At 37.2% G+C, this 24,567-nt stretch overlaps 1 protein-coding gene across 2 annotated transcripts in view; it reads right to left on the reverse strand.

Annotated features, from left to right (window-relative positions):
* The window catches only part of LMBR1 (limb development membrane protein 1), a 67,848-nt gene that overhangs the window by 22,222 nt on the left and 21,059 nt on the right, over nt 1-24,567 (reverse strand). For both annotated transcript variants that reach the window (XM_030445110.1, XM_030445111.1), the window contains 3 exons: nt 21,708-21,811; nt 804-930; nt 363-431 (listed from right to left, as the gene is read on the reverse strand). In XM_030445110.1, the coding sequence (XP_030300970.1) occupies nt 363-431; nt 804-930; nt 21,708-21,811 (300 nt within the window). The remainder of the gene's footprint in view (nt 1-362; nt 432-803; nt 931-21,707; nt 21,812-24,567) is intronic.

Genomic DNA, 24,567 nt, shown 5'->3' on the forward strand with positions numbered 1-24,567 from the left:
CATATTTCTGACATCCTGCAGGCACGTAATTCAAAATTATGCATTTCTTCACAGAATGGAACCCCTAATTTTCAAATACCTGCTTTAAAAACTCAAAATTGATGTTATTGTGGGTGAGGTGTGAAGTTCCTTGAAACCAGAAAGTGTAAGGTAGCACCTGTTCAGAAATTTCAGAACCCAAACCTAACAAATTTACATCTAAATTTAAACTTCAGAATGAAAAATAAATAAATTTACAAAACATTTTTCACACTCGTAACTCCAACAGTCTTAATTTTCACAATGAAAAACAGTTTCCTTTAATCTTTAAAACAAAAACCACAAAAAAACCTGCCTTTTGGGATAATCAGGAAAATACTTACACAGAAGTAACAGGCATCCCATCAGAGATATACAGGAATATAAATAGGGGAGGTAGAATTCCCAGAGGTCTGCAAAGAAAAGTTTGAGCACAGCCTTAGCTTATTACAAATAGGCTCAGGATTAAATAATTATATTTTTAAGTGTAAACTAAGAGTTAGTTAATAATCCTGCAGGCAATTAAATTCTCAAATTCTTCAGCTTCTAAACTACATCAGCTTTTATCATGTAAGTCTCCTGTTTTTAACATATTTCATGTCTGCATGAGCATGAAACTTCTCAGCATGTTAAAAACAGATTTAAAAGAATAGCCTTGATTAATTACCACAGCTTGTTCACAACCAGTGCAAGACTCAAACAGTATTTAATAGAAATGCATTTAACTAAAATCCATTTTTAAAATTAAAACTCAACTCTTGTGCCATATTTTTTAAATTCCATACCATACAAAGACTCCATACTGGCAGCATCGTTGTCTATGAGTGCTGAAGCCACCCATACAATTCCAAGGATAAGCAGTGCAAGAAGAATAAGCATTACAAGGGTTTCCAAAATGCGTGCTCTGATGCCCTGTGGGCAGAAGAGGGGAGAGGGAAGAAAAAACACAGCCAAGAACTTTGAATCTGATATTTTCAAACCTAAGTAAAAACACAAATAAATAGCAGCTCCTCCTTGCTAAATACATACTCACATTTTATTATGAAGACAAAAGCATAACATGTAATGCACATTTAAAAGGCAATGCATAAAAAAAGGAAGTACTTATGGCTTTACAGGGCCTAGATTGCGTTTTTCCCCTTGAAACCACAAAAAAAAGTTTAAATTGCATGTGTCTTACAGTTCTCATTGATCTCATTATTCCATAAAGTATTCTTTATACCATATAATTTTGCTCAAGCATTTTTCAAAGATGGATTACTTTTCTAATACTTTCAGCAAAGAAAGTGGATTAGCAAATTTTTATCTATGATTCCAATCAAGGGAATGGAAAGCCAATTATGGCAAACAGCCAAATGGCCCAGCAAGCATTAAACCCTGTGCAGGTACAATGCACCAATTTAGTTAAAATACATTCTTCAACTGCTATTGCTTCTCCACCCTTCCTCACAGTCTTCAGAGCCCTCCAGTGCACAGTCTGAGTACTGCTCACCCTGAGTCTGCCCACACACAGCTGCAGCCTCCTCCAGGAGCTGCCATCTTTGCATCCCCCACTGGATGGAACATCCTCCTTGCTTCCAGCACACACAGATCACAGGTCTACACACTTCTATGTCCTAGCATTTGCACTCCAGTCTAAAGATGTAACAGTGCCTCCAACAGTTAAAGAGTTTGATTTGCAGCACCAAAAAAAAATTTTGAAACTCTTTTTTACTTTTATTTTAAATAATTTTAGTAATTTCAAGAAATACAGCTACTGGGACACTTTCTTCCAACATCCTTGCCATTAAGGAACCATCAGCTTGCTGTTCACATAACAATTTTAATTTATTTCTCTTCAGTTGCCAGTATACATCTCCACGAGAAAAGAATCTCCTGTTTCTCACACAAGAAACAATTTGGGCATGTTCCACTGACAAGTCTACTTCATAGCTGAAAGCAGAAAATTTTATCTTACTGGTTTGCTTTACTGTTTGTCTACTTTTGTCACCTCTTTCCCTAGTGATTAACATGAGGATAATCTTTACATGTCATTTACCCTGAAAATTATGCTTCCTACATAACCACTGCATCCAACCATGAATGAGAAGCTCAGGCATCCTAACCATGAGCACAGATGTATTCTAGCACATCATTTCCTCTCTGCCATCAATCCTCTGCAGGACAGCTAAGGCAGCAGAAAGAAAAAACAGACCAAAAGAGACATCCAGAAAATTCCCCTCAGGGCTTAAGTGGGCAGATGAAGTACAGTTCCAGAAAGGATCTCAAACACCAGATTTCAAATTAAAGGCAGTGGATATGGATTTAGTCCTAGTGGCTTTGAGTAGCTTTGAGGTTGTTAAAGAAAGTGGCTTTGAGGTTGTTAAAACTTATTAAAATGTTATTTTTGTAGTGCCCAGAAACTAGCTTTCAGTCTTCTACTAGTTGCTTCCAAGGTGAGGATCTATGCCTAATCTATGTATCTGAAGATTAAATAGCTGTATCTTTAATATTCAAGTTTTGAACTTAAGCAATAAGTTACCAGGGAACAGGCTACACTGATACAGAGTCTTTACTGATCAACTGAAGAAAGTCAAAGGTTTGAAAGAAAACCCAAAACATTCAAGGACGCATGCACAGCAATCTGCTTCAAGTTTTACAAAACCCTTGAAGACTTTTTTCCTCTCCTAGGCATAAGAAAATACAAAGCTCACTTCTGGGTTTTTGAAAGGCTTAGCCACAGGGACCAGATATCTTACTTCCCTCCTATGAGACACATGCACAAATTTCATTCTCTCTGACTTCAATTTTCACACCATCAGATTCTTCTGGACAAATCTGGAAAATACTTCATTTCACTGTATGACCCAAATATCAAATCCTCCTCCTCTAGATGGAGAAGCACAGTTGTCAAAGCAGGTAAACAAGAAATTCACTGTGATGGAGATGGTCAACTGCAAGTAACACTGTTCATATTTACTGCAAGTTCTCTCTGAAGAAATGTAGGATTAGGAGAATAAAAAGAGATGACCACAGAAAGGAGGTTACTCAGATGTAATTATTGCTTACCAACTCCAGAAATAGCCAGTTAGCCACCTATTCCACATTTTTTTATTTCTGAGCTAGTTTGAATAATCCTTGATTTTCAGATAATTGGATCCATCAGAGAATGGTTTGGGTTGGAAGGGACCTTACAGATCATCCTCCTATACCAGGCTGCTCAAGGCCCCATCCAACCTGGCCTTGAACACTCCCAGGGAGGGGGCAGCCACAACCTCCCTGGGCAACCTGTGCCAGTGTCTCACTACCCTCCCAGTACACAGTTTCCTCCTAATGTCTAACCTAAATCTGTCCTCTTCCAGCTTAAAACCATTACTCTTTGTCCTAGCACTACACAGCCTTGCACAAAGTCACTCCCCAGCTTTCCTGCAGGCCCCTTTCAGGTACTGGGAGGTAAAGTCTCACTACTCACACCTATCTCCACACCTAGGTAATGCATACATACATACATCAACAATACTGTAGTCTCATGTATGTTTTAAAAAGCAGGACTCATGGTTCATTCTAAAGGCATAACTATTTATATTGCACAACACACACACAATAGGATTCACACACAAATGATAATTTTAAAATAGCATTTTTAAGAACTTCAGTGACTAGCTAGCAACCTTCTGTCATAGGCACTAATGAATACCTGGTAACAGTCCAAGATTAAAAAAATATTAAGACACTTAAAGCATATAGGTAAATACTTAATCTCAATTAGGTACCCATAAGACTGTGCCCTACTAAAACATTAATGTTCCAGGCACATTAGTTCATGCATACATTAGTGTAGCTGTCAAATAGCTGCTATTTGTAAGGAATGAAAAGTAGAGAAATTACACACACAGAAAAAAGCTCTGGAAAATCACAGAATGGTTGAGTTTTGCAGGGATCTCTGGAGGTCATCTTGTCCACTCCCCTCCTCAAGCAGGGCCACCTAGAGCCAGATACCTGTCCCTAGGTTCCTTTTGAGGATCTCCAAGGATAGAGAGATTCCTGGGCAACGTGTGCTCAGGCACTCTCCAAGAAAAAAAAAAAGTGAGAAGTGACCCCTGGACATCCTTACTACATTTCATTTTTGCTGAAGGTAGTTTTATTTGTTCACATTAAAAACTTAAAGTTTGAACATTATCATTAGTAACATCATTTATATAACAGTTTGGCAAAAATCTATCCACCTGACATTGGGAACAGAGAGAAAAACAAGGTAAATACAATCAACATTCTATTTTATTTTCCACAAAAGCAAAGCTACACAAATAAACTTGGAAATACAATGCTGAATTTTTTTTTCTTTTTCTGAGCAAAATCTCTTCACAGATATTGTGGGTTTGGCTTAACTTTTCTACACTGAGTCATTTCACTTCTCTTGCACAGCCCTATTATATTACTCAGATTTCTTGGATGATCCAAATATCCCAGCATATCTTCATGGCACACAAATACTGCCACTTCTCCTCCATGTAATACTTGTTGCACTTTTTGAAACCATTTACTCCTAAGATTCTTTTGTGAAAAGGAGCATTCAAGTCTGCCATCTTCAAACACAGCAACAAACTCAACTACAACTCATTTCAAACCATCCTGTAAGAGTTCATTTGTTCTTGTTCAGTTTATACCATCCTATCTGTCTCGAGTAGAGAACAATTGAGTGCAATATCAAAAAACATCCAGTGCAGGTGCACAGGATTACTTCAAATTAGCATTCTAACTAAGCAAGGAAAACCAGGCATAGAGCACTTCATCTTAGTGACTGCATTTGCATCACTTGGTACAGCCCTTTGATTCCTCATGGTCAGTGTGCAGCTGGAAACAAAGGAAACCCTGAGAGCAGAAGTGGAGGAGATGGCCTTACACAGTAAGTGAAGTGACAGTGCATATGGATGTGCACATATAGGGGCAGGAATGGGAAGGAGGAGGAAACAGTCACCATTTTTCCAGCTCCATTGTTTAAATGAGGAGAAATTGCCTCACGAGCTCCTATGATCACTGTTTACCGTTCCTATGGCTGCTAAAATGACAATAAAAATGAGGGGGGGAATACTTTGTACGTTTGGCGTTCAATATTGTATTCAGGAAGGAAAATTAGGATGTCCAAATCTTCATCCAGTTGTCTTTTTCTAATGCTTATGACAGACAAGAACAAGAAACATGAGCACCATTCAATCCACCAATTTGCATCCTATTTTTCAGAAGACTAATCTAGATCTCAGCTTTCAAACCTGCATCTGGTAACACAAATACTATTTCATTCTTAAGGTGTCCTTCACACTAACAGAAAGCATATATCACCAGAAATTCACTGTCTTATGAATTATTTTAATGCAATTCCACTTGCAGTTTAACTTGTTTTAAGGGAGGAGGTATTTATTTATCTCCAAAATAAGGCTTGCACAGTAAAGAACCAGAAAGATACCTCCAGGATACTGACACAATGAGGAAAAAAGACTGTTTTGTCTTGTGTCCTAGTACTTAAAGAAGAATTCAAGCATAAAATGCAGACTGAAACAAATTATAAATGTCTACACTGCTTATTAAAGTGAATTACCTTGACAACACTATCAACTAAAATATCAAATTCAGATTTTAGTATAGCATTAACTACACAGCCTTAAATAACACTCCCTTGTTGTAGGCCTGAGATGAACAGAACCATAGCCAGAAGTAACTAAAAGCTTCTCCCTCCATCTCAGGCTAAATTATGTGGGGTTTATATACAGTGATAAAACAATTCTAAAAGAACAGTGTGCTCAGGTAAAAACAACAGCAACAACAACAACAAACAAACAACAACAACAAAAACCAAGCCAAGATTTAAAGCCTTTTTTACAGTGCTACGAATTAGAGAATCATAGAATGGTTTGTGTTAGAAGTGGCCTCAAAGATCATCTAGTTCCAAATCCCCTGCATATTCAGGGACACTTTCCACTAGACCAAGTTTCTCCAAGCCCTATCCAACCTGGTCTGGAACACTGCCAGACAAGGGGCAGCCACAGCTTCTCTGGGCAACCCATTCCAGTGTCTCACCACCCTCAGACTGAAGAATTTCTTCCTAATATCTAACCTGTATCTATCTTTCAGTTTGAAACTGTTCCCCCTTGTCCTATCACTCCATGGCCTTGTAAAAAGTCCCTCCCCAGCTTTCCTGAAGCCCCATCAGGTACTGGAAGGTGCTGTAAGGTCTCCCTTCTCTTCTCCAGGCTGAACAACCCCAGCTCTCTCAGCTTGTCTTCAGAGGAGAGATGCTTCAGCCCTCTGATCAACCTTCATGGCCTTATAATTTGATAGAAATTTCAATTGATCTGCTTGTCAAGCAAAAAACTGGTAGATTATATCTACTGGCCTCTTTTTTTGTTTTTCTAAATGCAAAGTTTCACAGTCTAGACTAAACAGATTACCTATACTTTTACTCACAACACGTTTTGAAAATCTATCTAGTTCTTTAACACAAGCACTTGGCCAAATGGAATATTTTGGTAAAGTAAAGATGTTTTACAAATCAAAATCCAGCAGCCTGGAACCTGCAGAAGCCTAGTCATATCTGACATCTTTGTCCATTAACAGTGAAGGGTGACAGGGAGAAGAGGAATGGCAACAGTAAAAGATTAGCAAAGAACATTTGAAGCTCTCAAGGCATGCCTACAAATAAAAGCTGCCCTATAAACACATTGTTTTAGAGAATCATAGAATGGTTTGGGTTGTCATAAATATGTCATAAAGGAACATGTCATTTGTACAGCCTTAAAGATATCTACTCTCAAACTTCTACTTCTTTAAAATTCACCTGTCAAGATATCCACCAGTTTTAATTTTGTTTAATACTGAGTTACTTACATAGCCAGGAGTACCAGGCCTTCAGGTTCATGTTTCCAGAAAAGCCTAATTTTAGCAAAATAGGTTTTAATTATTCTAGAAATGTTCTGACAAAGTTTTAGATGCTACTCTGGAAAGTGTCATAAACTCTTACCATGTTTCTTTCCTATTACAAATTACACAAATAAGTCATTCCAAATGATAAACATCCAAATCATACTGGAAATCAGCATATGGCCAGAAAAAGTTAATTTAGCTGAAAAGCCCCATGAATTACAAATGGCAACAGAAGTCCTGGAGCGATGACTGTCATACAGGAAAGTAAAAAAAGTATATTATTACTAAGGAAACCATTTTTCCTCCCCAGTATACTTGTGTTAAACAAGACAATTATTATGCCAATTGCAACACATTAAAGCTTTTCATATGTGAAAGCTTAACATATGTGTGTTATTCACACATAACACCTAGGGGGTGGATCCTACTTTATGAGAGAACATACATTTGCTGATAGCTTCCTGTAGCTTTTCAGTATGAAAAAGGGACATTTCTTGATATTGGATACAGTAAGAACTGTCAGGATTTTTTTCCCATTTGAAATTCTGTAACTATGTTGAAACATATAACCATATCAAGCCAAAATGCTTTGCCAGTGGTAGAGTATGTAACAGGTAAAGACCTCACTCTGCACACTGTCCCCCAGGTTTCAGGATTTACTGTAACCAGCAATTAGCACAGGGATCTTTCCTTACTACAGTGACTCACAAGGACAGACTCACATAGGCAAGAAACCTTCTGACTGCTCCTCTCTCCATTAAGAGTTACATGCAGAACCTGGAAAGGCTTAAAAGAAAATCCCTGCTGATGCCAAGCTAAGGTAAAACACCCATCATATATACAGGTAACAGAGGAAGACATGGTTACCTTCAAAGCAGTGAAGCAACCCTGTGCCAGAAATTCAGAAGGCATTACTTTTGGGGGAAGGAAGATTACATAAATGAAAACATTAAAGCCACTTTTGCCAATCTGTGCTCTGCCAGTGGTGATTAGGAACACAATGTTATTTCCTAACAACTTGAGCATAATTTTAATGCTTTCTAATGCTAAAAGGATTCCAACATACACGTACAGATCACACTTACCAAGAGATCTTGTGTTTTAACACTGATGGGAGAGCAGAGAAAACTTGAAATATACTATTTTCTCTCTCCAGAAGAGGTAAAACTCCTGGTAAAACCAAAGACCTACAGCCACATCACTTGAGAAAAAGCTTTAACATTAGTTGCCTATAGTGATGTTGGGGAACAAATTCTTAGTTCCTACAAGAATGACATTTTTGGCACTCCACCACCAATGTCCATGGTATGGCTTTTGTTAGTTCTGTGTTTTATTTGGTTGCAAATCATGTAGAAAAAAATTAATAAAACTATTAATAATGAAGTAAAAATTGCAACATGATTCATACAAAATCAGAGAGCCCTAGGAAAGTTTCTATGGTGCCAAATATTTGAGCACAGTTCTGCTTGGACTTTTTGACCTCTTGCAAGGCAGGTAAACATTACTTTTTACACCATGCCCTGACCCATGGGAAAAGCCTGGGAAACATTTCTGCAATCATGGCACATTTAAAGTACACATGAAGCCCTTTGTTTTCATGTTACAAAAAGGAGTCTTAGTGACCTTAAGATTTATTCAGTGATGGACTGACTGCTTACATTTGCAGAAAAAAGTAGGGCATTAAAAAAAGAATGAGAATTACAGCAAGTATGAGGGTGGGGTGTTACATTGTAATATTTTTAGCAGAGGGTACCCCCTCTTTGTTTGTGAGCATTAATGAAAATATGAGCTTCAAGCTTTCTAACCATTTCTACAGTTAGAAACCATACTTTTGAGCAGTCTTTGTTCTGACCTATGCAAGACAGTGCAGAAACATTTTTTTTCCCTTATTAGTAAAAGATACTCATTTTCCATCAGCTAACATGGAAACACATACTACATTTATCACACTGCTGTTTAGTCACAGGGTCATTACCTTATGAGACTACCACAAATGATTGAGTCAAACTCAGAAGCTGTATTTTTACCAAAATTCAGTTCATTCTGAGAACACAGAAGCCAATGACTCAGAATGCTCTCAGAGCAAACTAAAAAATTTTAATCAAGAACTAATGTAATTCAGTCATCAGATATAAGCATTCAAAAAAGAGAAAAAGTTTCTCTGCCCATGCAAGAACCAAAAAATTCAGACTATAACCAGTGCTGACAGCGTCTTCTCCAACATCACCTCTTCCCTCCTCCACATCTTACCAGCCTCTGGGAATTTTAAGATTAAAATGAACATTTTTCATCACAGAGTGAGTGTATTTTATATGTATTTTCCACAGAATACAAATCTTAAATTCCTAGCCACAAAACTTTCCCAGCAACTTGCAGCTGATTTTCATGTTAGTATCTTGTCCCAAAAATTTCATGGTGGTTACAATTCCATCAATGGAGCAAGAGGAAGCAGCTGAAATAATTTAAATGTGTAGCAGTTAATAATTGCATAGTATAAATAACAAAATCCAGCAGTTTTGAAGTAACACTAACGACTGGAGAGAGGAAAAAAAATTAAAGGAACTTGAGGGAAAAAAACATGATTAATTCGTCAGACATTGGCTAAAGACATGTATGAATAAGCATTACAGCTACGCCTGCCAAGCTGGAAATGAAGGACCAAAATTGCCCAAATAAAGGTCAAAAAAATAAGAGATATGTCTTTGTTTACTAGACTGGTGAAGAGGACATCTACCCAGGATGCAGTACACCCACTGAAGTGACTCCTCTGCCAAAGACAATTCATGCCCTCTTCTTCAGTGTCCCACAAGAGCATCCCAAACTCCAGTGTCCCAGTATATTCTGGGCTCCAAATCCATCAGACTTTCCTGTTGACATCACTGTATGCAAATAACTCACTGAAATAACCACAGAACCAAGAGGGACTCCATGCAGACCTGCATCCTCATGACTGGGATAAAAAAACAGATCTTTCTCTATTTTTCCTAGAACCTACCTAGTACAAGATAGTAGTACAAGATAGGCTTCAGCATAAGAATGGGAGTATGAGGTTCATGTATTGCCCAGAAGTTGAAGTATTGTTTCAAACACATGAATTCAAATTCACACCCCTGGCAAACACCTACTAGAGCTGGAAGAAAATAATTACATTCCACAGCCATCAGATGTATGTGACTACCCTGCTGCAGCCTGCTCTTCCCTCCTTTGCAGAAAGAAGCTACTGGGAGGGAAAAAAAAACCCACCAAACAAAAAAACAAACAAACAAAAAAACCCAAAACAGAACAGGATTACAGGATTACATCCAAGCTCTTATTAAAAAAGACACGTATAGGTCTATAGATACTATAGTAAACACATATAATCCAAACCTTTTGGGGAGAAGGAAAAGTAGAAATTAAAGGATAGACACAGTGATGATGACTGTCCCGATGCAACCCCAACCCCACAAGTTTCCTCTGTTGTTCCATTCCTGATCCCAGCCCTCTCTAATTAGGACATAGATGCTCTACTCCCTCCACCTACCAAGTTTCCCAGACTTTCCAAAGCCACCTGCAACAACAACATGGGAGATGTGGGATTTCTGACCCTATGAGTCTCCCTCTACTCCTATACTCCTGGATCACAAAGAATCTTTCCTGCTAGACTGATAGGAAGATAAACAGATATTTTCCAACTTCTCTGTAGCTTGGCAGAGGATTAAGATAAGTAATGCAAAAGTATAAAGAAAGACTTGGACTTTGTGATTGTTTCTGGCAGAAAAAAAGCAGCAGGAAGACAGTTACCAATTGCAAATGACACATAGAAGCACACAGGTCACTATTAAAGTTCTAAAACAAAGAGAAGCCTGAAGGCTTTTTTGGTGTCAATTTCTCTTACCCTGGCAAAGGTAAATAAGACCAAGATAAAAGCATCCTTTGATTAATTGGCCAAAGCACCACGCTGCAGAAGTTCCTTTTAGCAGCTTGGGAAATCTTTCAAAAATCTACATCAAAATAAAAATTAATTAAAAAAAAAAAAAAAAGAAAAAAGAAAAAAAAATGGCCAGGGATGGGAGACAAACTCATTGGTCTTCCTTTCTTCTCCTCTGTAAAGAGTTGTTGGCTGCCTTACAAATCCATTAGCTCCTTCCTTGCATTGTCAATTTAGAATAAGTTAGAATTACTCTATATTAAGATTATGTCTAAATATCAGGTTGCTGATTATTAATGCTAATGAAAAAACATTGGCTTTAGAGAGGGAATAAGAAGAGATGTTTACCTAATAAAGCCTCATTTAATAAAAGCAGCCTATTAGAAAATTATTTCATGCCTCTCTATGACTAAGCTACATATATAAAAATTTGCCACTATCAATATAAAATTACATGGCAATTTTCCCATCTGTGAATTAAAATTACATTTCTCTTAAATCTGTAGTCTTTTATTTTACATAAAAGCACATAAGGAGATTCAAAATAGATACAATGTTTTTGTTTGTCCTGGAAAGTCACTCTTTGAAGACGAAAATTAAAACAGAATCATGTGAAAATATTCAAATATGAAAATCTTAATAAAATATTCCTGACAAATAAACCAGACATTTTTATAAATTAAGCACCATGCTCTAACAAAAACAGCAGCAGGTATTTTAAAGTTTCATAAGAAAAGAAACCCAAATACCAAGATGAAAATGTGTTCCATTGCCTTCTTTAATCCTCTAACTCATTCCCCATTCTTAGATGCCTCTGCCTTTTCCAGGGGCTTCCATATCCCCTGCAGTCAGTTCAGGGATCCTGCAGGTGTGAATAGTAACTTCAATCCCAAAGGATGGCAAGATTTTCTAGTTCCAACAAAATAGTTATACCTGGCCTTGTTCTATGACCAGGTGACCCACACAGTGGACAAGAGGAAGGCTGTGGATGTTGTCCACCTTGACTTTAGTAAAGCCTTTGAGCCAGTGTCCCACAGCACTCTCCTAGAGAAGCTGGCAGCTCATGCCACAGACACATTTACTCTTCTCTGGGTTAGGACCTGGCTGCATGGTTAAGCCCACAGTGGCAGCCAATGGAGTTAAATCCAGAGGTGTTCTCCAGGGCTCTGCTTTGGAGTCAATCCTATTCAATATCTGAATTAATGATCTGGATGAAGGGACTGAGGATCTCCTCAGTAAGTTTGCAGATGACACCAGGCTGGGTGGGAGTGTTGATCTTCTCAAGGGTAGGAAGGCTGCAAAGGGAGGTTCACCTTTACCTTTACCTTTTCTTCCTTTACTGAGGAAGAATTTCTTGACTGAGAAAGGAGTAGTAGGCATTGGAATGGGCTGCACGGGGAGGTGGTGGAATCACTAGCCCTGGAAGTATTCAAAAACTATGTAGATGAAGCACTTTAGGACATGCTCTAGTGAACCATACAGGTATTGATACATATATTTTATTGGGGGGGATGCTGACAGTTGGGCAGGGTGATTTTAGAGGTCTTTTCCAACTGTGACCAGTTGGAAATGAACCAGTTGATACTGGTCAGTTGTGGTTTTCAGACATGAATTTTATTATAAACTGGCAAAAAATTAAGAAATACCTCAGGGGGTTTAGATTTATAGCTATCATCTACCATAAACAGGAGGGTGTAGAGAGGGTATTAAAAATGCTCTGTTTGAGAGAAATTTAAAAATTACTAATTTCCGTTTAAAAAAAAATAATAATTTCTTCAAAGTAGTTCACAACCTAGTGCTTCAGTTTACATCAATGATAAAATGAAGAGAAACCAGCTAATATTGGTAGCTGTACCGCTTGTACACTTTACAAGTAGTAGAAGTATTTAGCATATCAATTTTTACTCATCCAGAACTGTCAGTTAACCTGAAAACAAATGAAAACTGTAACATGAAAAAACCCACTCAATTTAACCACTAAGAGAGCAGCAGAGAAGTGTAGCAGCTCTGCCTACATGTTAAAGCTCCTAGCAAAGAACCACAGAAATTCCACAAAACATAAATATGCTAAATACAGCAGAGTTGTACAAGTTCAGACCAATGCAGGAGTGGTGAAAGCACCAAACTCCAGCAATGCATTTCATTCCTGGCTCAGATGAAGTGGAATAACTAACACTCTAGTGCTAGCTTCTAAATATCATAGTTTTACAGAAAACTCTACCTACTTGTAGGCAAGAATCATCTAATACAGTTTCTCTAAGAACATCTAACACAGTCAGAAAAACACATTTTGCAACAACACTAAGCATGTTTGGGATTTTCTTTGCTCAGTGCTTTTACCCCAATATTACTAATAATTCTTGTTTCTTCCTGTTACTAATTTCCATAGCTCAAATACATGAAAATGTAGACTAACCTGGCACATTTTGCTTTTCTATCTACATTAAAGAGTTGCTCAAAAAAAGATTAGTTATAATCTCAGCTCCATACATTGCTGCAGAAAGGCAGAAGCACAGATCAGCTGAAGAAGTTGCAGCAAGGCAGGTAGTGCAGAAAAGCTAAGCTAATGGTATACCTAACTTGGCATACCTCCTGTTACTCTATTTTTTTGCAACTTGTACTGAGGCCTCTTTAAAAGGACATTTTAATTTATGGAAGCAACCAACTGACATTTAACTACTTCAATGAAATGGAGCACAGATCACATCTCGTCACATCTTGATCCAATGTGTGTAACAACCAATATCCACTTATTTCCCCCTCTGCTGTCCCAGATACAGAACTGTTAGACATAGCCAACAAATCATAGATCTCCTTATGGTTAAATTAAGAAGAAAAAAAAAAGAAGAAAAAAAGATATTGCATAAAATGTCCCCAGATGAGTAAAGCAAGACATCTTTTAGAGCCTTATAAAATGTTTTATCCATCCACAAAAGCAAATTCACATTAAGACATCCTTCTCAATAGTCCCAAGTTTCTCTGTCCTAACCACAGATTCTTGAATTTCTTTCTAAATTACTGAAAAACAACAAGGCTCTAAATTGAACAACACATGCATGATAATTTACCAGAAGCTGTGATCTTGCACAGCCTTTGTTCCCAAATACCTAACTACAGACACCAGATAAATTATGCAGGCTGAAGTCTAGGTTTTGCAATAAAGAATATAAGCAATATTCCCAACCTCTTTTTGACCCAGATATATTAATTTTCATGATCTTAGTATCTTTAACTTTGCCTTAGTTTGTTACTGTGACAGGACAGAAAAAATCAAAGCAGCTTGAAATAATTTTACTGTCAAAGCTATTTTTATATCATAGTAATGTCTAGTTTAGTTACATACTCCTGTCCCATGGTCCTCAGAGCTGTCCATGCACTCTTATAACTCTTTTCAGACTGATTTGCTGAAATACATCTTTTAAAGTAAGAAATTTTCTTTACATATGCAGAACTGCAAATAAAGGACCTTATAGCATAAAACTCATCTTCATGTTTCAGAGTTTAGTGTAGACACTTCTCAACATGACAGGCTAACCAGTATGCTAAACATTCTCATCTTCCATTTCCTACAATTTTACATGTTCTTCTCAAATTTAGCGTAAGTTGTGCCTGTCCTTTACATTGCAAATTATAAACACTCTACATTTAGCTGTACCCATGCTATTCCTGACACTTCAACAGAAGCGGGAAGGATACAGTCAGTGTCTGCAGCATCCTTACTGCAAGATTTATTGTTAAATATTGTCCTTAACTATCCACCTTACATCTTACAGGCTATGTTACAGACTTGTCTAACTAAATTAAATATAGTTTTTATATTCCCATTTGTTAAAAAAAAAGCCTGAGCAAGCTACTTGCCAAATCAGAGTCCAGAATGATCATGATCTGCTTCTAAGTGACAACAAAAAAGTCTAATAAATTTTAAGTGGTGTCATTTTAAATCAGTCCAGTTTAAAGAACTGGACTTCATATCTGAACTTATGATAGCTTACATCAAAAATACAAAGCCAAACAGCTGTCTTTGATGTGACTGGTTAAACAACTTTTGTCTCTGGTATTACTAACAGATGGAGTAAATGAGTTCTAATATAATGTACAATAATTCAGTTACATACGAGTAAACACTTCATGGAAATCTGAGCACTAGTCTACATTCATGCTGAATGGTTTTATAGACAAATAAATATGAGCTTAAATGCCAAATAAATATACACTGTTAACAGGGTACTTCAAGACTATCTGGTGAACCAGCACATGTAGAGGGTACTACAGATGAATATACATGCAAGCAACACAAAGTCAAATGTTGTTACCAAACAAGGTTCAAGATTCTTTAATTCTCCAATTCACTTTTACAGAAAAATCAAGACATATTTAGAAAACTGACTGTTTTAATTAGATCATCTCATACTGGAAAGGATTTCCAAGCCAACTTCCCCAATATTTTATATAAGAGGAAAATCTGCATTCCATGGAATATTTCTTGAAATCGGTAAAAAAGTTTTTAAAAGCAAATACTTTAACTAACTCTGAACATACTTTCTATATCAGCTTCATCACATACTGAAAATGGACTTTACAGTACTCTACACCTACAGACAGACCAGAGTTCTACTGGTACAGAACTACTGGGGACTAGAACTTTATGTGGAAAAATACAGAAATTAGTATTTCCATATGCATCAAGAAAGTGGCAGGTTTACTTTTTACTTATGTTTCTGGTTAGTTACCTAGAGTTTGCACACACAATGTGCTACAACACAACAAATTACAAACTTAAGTTTCGTTCAGTCTTGTTACATAGCAACATGACTAGGAAAAGTCATTGGTATTGATAATTACAGAGTGTATTAAATAAATTTATATGTTGAGGAGATGGAAACATCCTCACAATGGCTGCTCCACTAGTTAACAACAGCTTATCTTTATAGCAAAAGAAAGTTTGCAAAAATACAGTGACTAGCATTTTTTGAAAGCTTCAACATTTCACTCTTATCCCAAACAAGTAATTTTATTTACAAGACACATTTATAAAGTCATGCTCCAATGAAAGAGGGGAAGGGAAGAAACCAGACAGCATAAACCACCACATTTCACTATTTGGAAGGGAAGCCACACATTACGTTTTACTTGCATGGGGCTAAATTGCAGCTCCTAACGCAGGCAGGACTCAGCAGTCACCACAGCTGAATCTTTATACAGTAGCAAACGTGCAATAAACTGTTCAGAACCCTGGCCCAGCTCACCTGCCTTAAGCATACGAATGAACTCCTACATTTTTAAGTGCTGTTTTTAATAAAATAAACTCAATGAGTATTTGGGAAGAGATATCAAGGAAAAGCAAGCAGATGGAGAGACTAGCTGACACATAACAATAGCTGGTGAAATATTACTCTTATTTTCTGTAATAAACACCAAGATCAAAACATTATGCAAGTTAAATTTCCTTGAAAGGTTCCCAGCAGGAGTTTTCCTTTTTGTTTGTGCAATACGCGATTTCCTCTCACCCACAAAAAACATACCAAGAATGTGCATGTGCCACTAACACTAAGCAGCACTTCCTTAATCACTCATTTCCAACAATTTATGGATGATCAGTGGCAAAAACGAGCAAAAATAATGAAAGCGTGCAATGAAAGCTCATTGAGACAACCCGGCTTGGACTTCCTACTCATTTCTGTGTCTCTTTAAGATGGGGGTCTGATACAAATTAGCCACTGGGGAAAAAGTCATCTGGTCATAAAATACAGTACAGGGTCACTTTTATGTAAGTTTGCCAAAAGGGACATAAACCAGGACAATTTCAAACTGTGACACAGGATAGAAGTATATTAAAGAAATCTTTGTTCCTCCTCCATTGTGCTGTCATGTTGCTCAGCTTTATAGACATTCTGAGCACCAGCTCTGGCCTCTTCGCTTCCACCTGGTCTACCTAATTAATTAAGCAAGGAAGTTACCCCAAATTTTTGTACTATTTGTTTTTATTATCATGCACTTCTTTTGATGTTCCAGGAGTTAACCTCTTAATCCACAGACTCTGTGTGTTGTGTTCTGAACATTTTGAGATGTCTGGATAATTTGGATAATTGCTCAGGATGTTGCTGTCGCTCATGTTAAAGTTTATGCCATGGCTTCAAGTTCAAAGATCCGTATGAAGGTAAAATACTTCATAAAGCCTTTTTAAAACTCTACACTCGTGATTATGCAATACCTAGTTATTCCAGTTTCTCACGGTGGTAAATTGCACTATTTGTGTTTTCTTACAAGGAAATTACTCCTAAACATCTTTGCCTTTGTCAACTTCAAACAAATACAAATTTCAGTTGAAGTTACATCAAGAGAAAGCATATCTTAAGGTCAACAAAAGGTATAGCACTTATGTTCTCAAAAATGTTTGCCTCCATGCAGCAGCACACATGTAATTTTCTGTGCTATCTACTACTGCACAAGGAAACACAAGCACTGTGAACTACAGATACCAAAATTTTCCATTCTTGGTTAGAAAGATAAGACAATGAGGTTAATTCTGACATTAAGAAACCTGGCTGACACCTTCGTTTAATAACTGTACTACAGAATTTGGGAAGAACAGTGACAAAGAACTGAGAGTACCTAAAAAAGAAACATAACTTTATGCACAGACTCTACAAAAGAAAACAAGAAAAAAATAGAAAGGTATGAAAAAGCTTAATATCAATGCAGGAAATTAAGGTTAATTCTAGTACTCTAATAGCTCAATTAATAGTACTGACTATGGTTAATATACCACAATGAACTCCAAATCCTTCACTGATCTTGAAATATCTCACTCATATGCATGAAAACACATATGTATGCATAAATGCACACACAGCATGTACACATGTATACAAGACATACATGCATTACACTCCAGCAATATTACCTTTACAATTATTTTTCTGATAACAGAAGTCTTCAGCTGCCACTAAATATAAATTAACTATAGAAGAAGAGCACTTAAGCTTTTTAAGAGGGCATGGCCAACCCCCTAAGGCCCAAAATGCCCTTTCCGAATTAACATAGTGATTGCAAATTAAAAACTAGCAAAGAATCAGTTTGATTTTCAGTAGAACATTGCATCCATCATGGTGAGTGACTGATTTCCATATTTCTCTCCTCTGCACAATATGCAAGTCCTCAGTTTTAAACTGTTGCCCTGAGGAATCAAAAAGAGTCTATAAGAGGGGACATGTGCCATTTAAAAAGGACACCAGCAACCAAGAAAAGAAGCCATAGTAAATTATAAGACGGTTAATCAAACCCATTCAGATTCATGAACTCAAACAACAAGGAGGCAACACTTCCTCAAGAATATGGAAGGAAAAGTAATACAAATCTCAAAATAGCAACCTATGGACCCACCTGAAATATCATAGCCTGCAAAAAGTTCACATTACAGCAAACAGATAAAATCAACTTCCATAGCATAATCTGATAAACACTCAAACAGATGGTTAAAAACACTGGGGGTTAGGTCCATATGTCATAATGATTAACATTACTGTCCCAATTTAAGCTGAACACAGAAATCCGTTTTAAAATATTTTTAAAAACTGTTCCACCTCAGAACTGAACCTCTTAATTATTTTCAGAACTTTTCTTGATATCCAACAAGTAATTATTACATTAACAACTTCAAATAGATATCTTGACTGTACACACCTAAATCTCAAGTGACCTGTTTATTCATAATGAAGGTAATTCTTTGACAAATTCAAGATGACCTGCATAAAAGCTTCTGCTGGAACATTTTTTTACCCAAGTTTTGAGCTGAGCTGGATGGGTATCTAGAATCAACTGCTTTCCCTAGTCCTTGCATCCAATTTCCAGCTGAAAGATTACATACACTGTGCCAAATCTCCTTATTGAGTGTCTTCACATTCACAGAAGACTCTTCTGCTAAATACTGCAAGTTTTGCCAAATTTATCAAATGTTCTTTTAAATAGAGATCAGTTAGAATCTGATTTTGCCAGTTAACAGTTACAGCATTTGAAAGTTTTATCTCTCTGACCCATTAGGATAATGGGATGAATAACAAAATATTACTCCTCTTATAAAAATTGCACAAGTATAATCAAAATTAATTTCTTAAAGCACCAGAAATTTTATGAAGTAATCATGGTCTCAAAAGCACTGAAAAGAGATAAGCAATATCTCAAAATTTAAGGACTGTAAAAAATCTGGGAATTACCGTTCAACAAATTCTAGAACTGAGAAGATTACATGTAATTGGGATTTCAGCTAAGCATAAATGCTCTCAGATTCTAATCACCCTCTTATATAACTCCTTAAAAATTAAATAGTACTTATTGCAAGTAGAATCATTTGTGCATCAGAATTTGTACAGAACAGCACACTCACTTTTAGCTGTCAACTTAGTCCAGAAGTGACATTTTCCAGTCAGTGGGGACTGATACCAAAACCTGACCTCACCCATCCCCGTGAAGCAGCAAAACTACTCTAAATCACAAAAATTATTTCTGACATCTGCAGATATCTATGTTTCTATCATCTGGAGTTACAGATGCTTCCAAGTGTAAATATGCAATTATCCTGAATGGGTTTTATTGACAGCCAGTATCATAAGTATAAAAGTTACACTGTAACTATGACAGTTTTATGTATATGGCAAGTTTAACATAGCTGGGATACATAATTCATTCAGACATAATTCTGTTGGAGACAGACATCTCCAAAAGCAACACACTGTACATACTTGTTAATGGAAAGAATCCTGTGTTTTGGTTGGACTACAGGAGACACAAACCCCACTAAAAGCATTTCATATTTCTTTTTTATAAGTAAAGATACACAGTAGCTGTGACTAGATATTTAAGAGTCAAAATGAAAAGGAGTGGCCTCTACCTGAAAACTGAAACAACAAACTGAGTTGCTGAAAGTTTTCTCAGCTCACCTGAAGTGAAGGAAGAGGAGGACACTTTTCTCCAGCCAAGTCAGGGAAGTGGAGTTTAACACAGTAGTAGGGACAGTACTTGGGGCCTTACCAGCCCCCTTTGAAGTTGAAGTCATTAGGTTGGTCACCCAAACTTGTAATTGAAATAACTTGGATACATCTACAGTTTGTTCATTACAAAGTAATGCTGAAGTAAAACCAACAGCTCAGAACAGGCTATACCAAACAAGCTTTTACATATCACCTTGGTTGGATCCTGCAGGTCCTTTATGACAAAATTAGATCGCTCATTCTGTGTAACCTCTGTGTTCCAATAGAATATCTTGATTCTCATTATTCTCTCTGAATTAAAATTTCCTTTCAAGAGGTGCTTTCTAAGTATCTTTTTCCTTTGCTGTCCTGTGTTCACTCTTAACTGCCTACACAAACCCTAAGATCCCAAATCAGATGCAGCACTTCACTTGACTTTTCCCCAGTTCCACCACAAGCAAAAATGGCAACTTCACCACCTCAGTGCCACATTCACAGAAATCACAGAACGTTAGGGGTTGGGGACCTCAAAAGATCAAGTCCAAGTCCCCTGCCAGAGCAGGGTCACCTATATCAGGAAACACAGGAATGCATCCAAGCAGGTTTTGAATATCTCCAGAGAAGGAGACTCCTCTTCCAGCCTGTTCCAGTGCCCTGTCACCCTCACAGTGAAAAAGTTTTCCTTATTTATGGGCAATCTCCTATGCTCAAGCTTGTACCATTGTCCTGGGAGCAAAAGTACTGGACTCTGTCCAGTACTGGAGTACTCTGTCCTCCTGGCACTCGTCCTTTACATATTTATAAACATTAATGAGGTCACCCCTCATTCTCCTCCAAGCTGGAGCTCCCTCAGCCTTTCCTCATAAGGGAGATTTTCCACACTTAATCATCTTGGAGACAATTCCTGTCAGTGCATCCAGGAATTATGTTTTTCTTCCCACCACAATCATCCCCTTGTTGATCTATGTTACATGAAATCCACCAGTGACTCATAGTCGTTTGCATTTATCTTTAATGCACTGCATTTTCCTGGGTTCAGACCACTTTTCAAGATCCTTTGCTTGCTGATAACTGTCATCCAAAGAGTATGGAAATCCCTCAAGTGTGGTATCATTAAAAACAAAAGGGTAATCGTTTGGATGATAAAGATTAATTAAAACATGCTACAGTTTTTCCCCAGATAGTCATTCCAGCTTAATTTATGTGACATTTAGGATCTGAAGTTCTTTTTGCTGTGTCTCCCATTATACTACATTATAGCATTCTTATATTAATATGTGTATTAAAGAAATATAATAGAAGAGTTATCATCTTATTGTTCAGAAAGTGCTTTGCCAAATGCCAGGCTTCACTGAAATATAAAGCTCTCTCAACCTCAATATATTCAATTAAGTTGAATATTTTTAGTTGTTCTCTATCCATTTACGACAGTTTCCTTAACATATTTTTGTTAATACTGACCACACTCAAACTGGGATGCTTATAATCTTCAAAATTCAAAAATCCAGCTTGTTTTCTCTGAGCAATCTGTCATTTAGTCACACTTCCTGTTAGTAGGAAGCCTGTACTTGTTTTCCTTGTTACTTCATTTCTAGTGTACTTATTGAACCTTCTTTTCTTTTACCATTCCAACAAATTCATTTTCCAAAAAGTAAAATCTCCAATGAAACATTTCACTATCAAAAAAAAATATATATATATACATTGATATATCTCATTAAGCTTGCTCACATTCACAGCCACACACTGTATATTCACACTACCTGCTTGTGCAGAGTGCTCATTGGTACATAAATGTTCACACACACATCCTGCTGCCAAATCCTCCCAGATTTGCAATTTCAGTTTCATTAGAAATGAAGGAAGAAAATGGGATTTATACTGTAATTACTCTGTTTTTAACAGTATTTTCCTACCTTTTTTAAGCCAGCAAATCCTTCAGATTCCAGGAAGAAAAAGGCAAAGGGCATCAACGCAAACAAACATAAATTTGAAAAAAGAGAAACAAGATTCCATAAACCTGCAACAAACAATAAAAAGTTTACATTGTAAGTTCCCCAGTTTTAAAAGGTAAAGCTTATTTTTCCTCTCTTAGATATAACAGGGCAGTATATACACAAGTACTAACAGAGTTATTTGCAAATATTGATGACAAATACAATTTCTCCACATAACGAACTTCAAATAAAAAACTTAAAACAGCAGCAACTGTATGAAATCCTAGAAAACAGGTAGTAAACTCAGGTTTACTTCCACAGTAAACTTCCACAGTATTCCACTCAAAACTCTTTTATAATTGCTTGTATTTTTTTCAGGACTGAAGTATTCTACTACCATGAGCACATTTCATAAAATTCAGTTTGTATACTTACTTCCTCCCATATTTTTACCTCAAGAGAAGATTAAACAAATAACATCTGCAATACACAAACATCACCACCTCCAAGTTAAAAGATGGTACCAGCAACAGCAGCTTTCCAACTCCTCAGGCTGATTAAAGAACAGTCCAGGTAAAAGGACTCTGAGGTAGTCTGAAAATTGGCTAAGCTTCCAGGCTCAAAGGTTGTGACCAGGAGTACAAAGTCAGGCTGGATGCCAGTCACCAGTGGTGTACCCCAGGGGGTTGATACTGGGTTTTACATCTTCATTAATGACCTGGATGGCAGAGTGTGCATCCTTAGGACATTTGCCAGTGAAACAAAATGGGGAGGAGCAGTGCCCTGCCATTCAGATGAACCTCAACAGGCTGGACAAATGGGCAGAGCACACACTGACCATCAATCATCCCAAAAGCAGCTTTATGGTTGGATAAGCATCAGGTTCTGTTGGATACCAAGTTGAACATAAGCAACCAACATGGCCCTACAACAGAAAGCCAAGAGCATCCTGGGATGCATTAGAAGTGTTGACAGCAGGTTGAGGGAGGTGATGATTCCTCTCTGCTCAGCACACATCTGGAGTGCTGCACCAGCCTGGGGGCTCATTCATACAAGGCACACATGGCCATACTAGAGAGAGTCTTGCATAGGACCACAAAGTTCATGAATGACTTGTCACACAAGCTGGAATTGTTTGGCCTTGAGAAGAGAGGACTTTGTCAGTGTATATAAACATCTGACAAGGGAGGGGGAAAAGAAAACAGTTGCACTCTTCAGACCGGTATCCAGCAAATAGAGAAGAGGCAATGAGCACAAATAAATAAAATAAAAATAATTTAAACACACAAAAAAAAAAAAAACCCACAAAAAGACTTCCTACTGTCAGTGCAGTCACTGCACCTTCCTTTAACGTATTCAAAACCCAAGTGGGCACTGCCTTGAGCAGCCTTCTCTGACCCTGCTTTGAGCAGGGGGTCAGACTAGACAATTTCCAGAGGTCCCTTACAACTTCAACCATCCTGTGACCTAGGTGAAAAATCAACAACTGACTAAAACTAGGACATCTGTAAGACACGTGACATCTGCAGGAAGGGAAAAGCTTTAGAAAACAACCTGACGTGACAACTGATCTCCATTAAGATTTTCTAAGCTGAACACTTTCTGAACAACCAGTTTCTGGCACATAACCATGAAGCTACTATCATTTTATCAAAAGTTGTGCAGAATGTGGTGTTTCTTCCTTCATAAAAGCAGCAGCTTACCTGCAATTAAGTACTAGTGCAGCTAACAGGCTTAAGTACTGTTCTGCATCCTGAAAACACAGCTTTTACTTTGAAGTTGAGAAAAACAAGCTTAGTCACCCACCTATCCCAAAACAAATACATTGCCACAATTCTGTAGGGGTATATTATATCACCTGAAATCCTAAAAAAATAACACCCCTCATGATAAGAAAAATTGAACTAACAGCTTTGTTTATTTCTTTCTTCTCATGTACTGGCTTGTTTGTTTTCTTCTGCGACATTTCCATTTTTGAAAGAATAGGGAAGGAAAGACACTGCGTGTCTGGATAATTCATTATCGAGAGATATTCTTGTATTTAGTCCCAAATATAACATAGTTAGCAGTTATCTTCACATGCACCACTTTAAAAATGCTTTTGGCATATATACTTCCTTTTTCTTTAAATGTAATTGAATTTCAAAGAGAAATTAAAACAAGGAGAGAGTAGGGGAGCTAAGAAATCTCTTCAGCAATTGATAGGACCAGGACACCAAGAACCAAACTTACCCAGATAAGCTACAGAAAACAAAAGAAAATTCCAAAAGATGCGTGAAATATAATACTCGATGGCTAATGAAAACAGACTGCTTAAAGGTGGCTCAACTCCAGTGAACAAAGAGGGGGATTTTTCCTTTAGAATTTTCTTAGCCAGGAAGCTCCTGTTACCATTCAAGAAACATTCACACATAGCAACATCAGCAAGAATGTCATTAACAGCCCATACTAGAGGCACATTAACTCAAGCAGTCTGGGTACATTTTTTTTCCTCTTTTTTTTCAGAAAATGAAGACCTCAGTGCTAGAGTAGAAAAACTACTACATGTGAGTGCGAGTCTTATTTCAATGGTTTTCTCTGACTGAAGACGAACAGTGCATTCAGTTACCTGAAGTAAAGCTGAATACCTGGCTGTCCTAATTTCAGCAGCTCTGTCTTCTGTGTTAAACAGAGCTTAGGAGCTGCGAAGTTTGTACAAAGCATTTTAGGGGAGGGGAGAATGATGCCCACCTGGGGTGAGTTTTAAAAAGTTAAAATGTAAAAATGTAAACATTAGCAGCTGATATGAAGCATGATTACAAAAAACTAAACTACAGAGTTACAACAAGCACATAAAGTA

This window comes from Calypte anna, chromosome 2 (genome assembly GCF_003957555.1).
Source record: "Calypte anna isolate BGI_N300 chromosome 2, bCalAnn1_v1.p, whole genome shotgun sequence".
In the NCBI taxonomy this organism is placed as follows: Eukaryota; Metazoa; Chordata; class Aves; order Apodiformes; family Trochilidae; genus Calypte; species Calypte anna.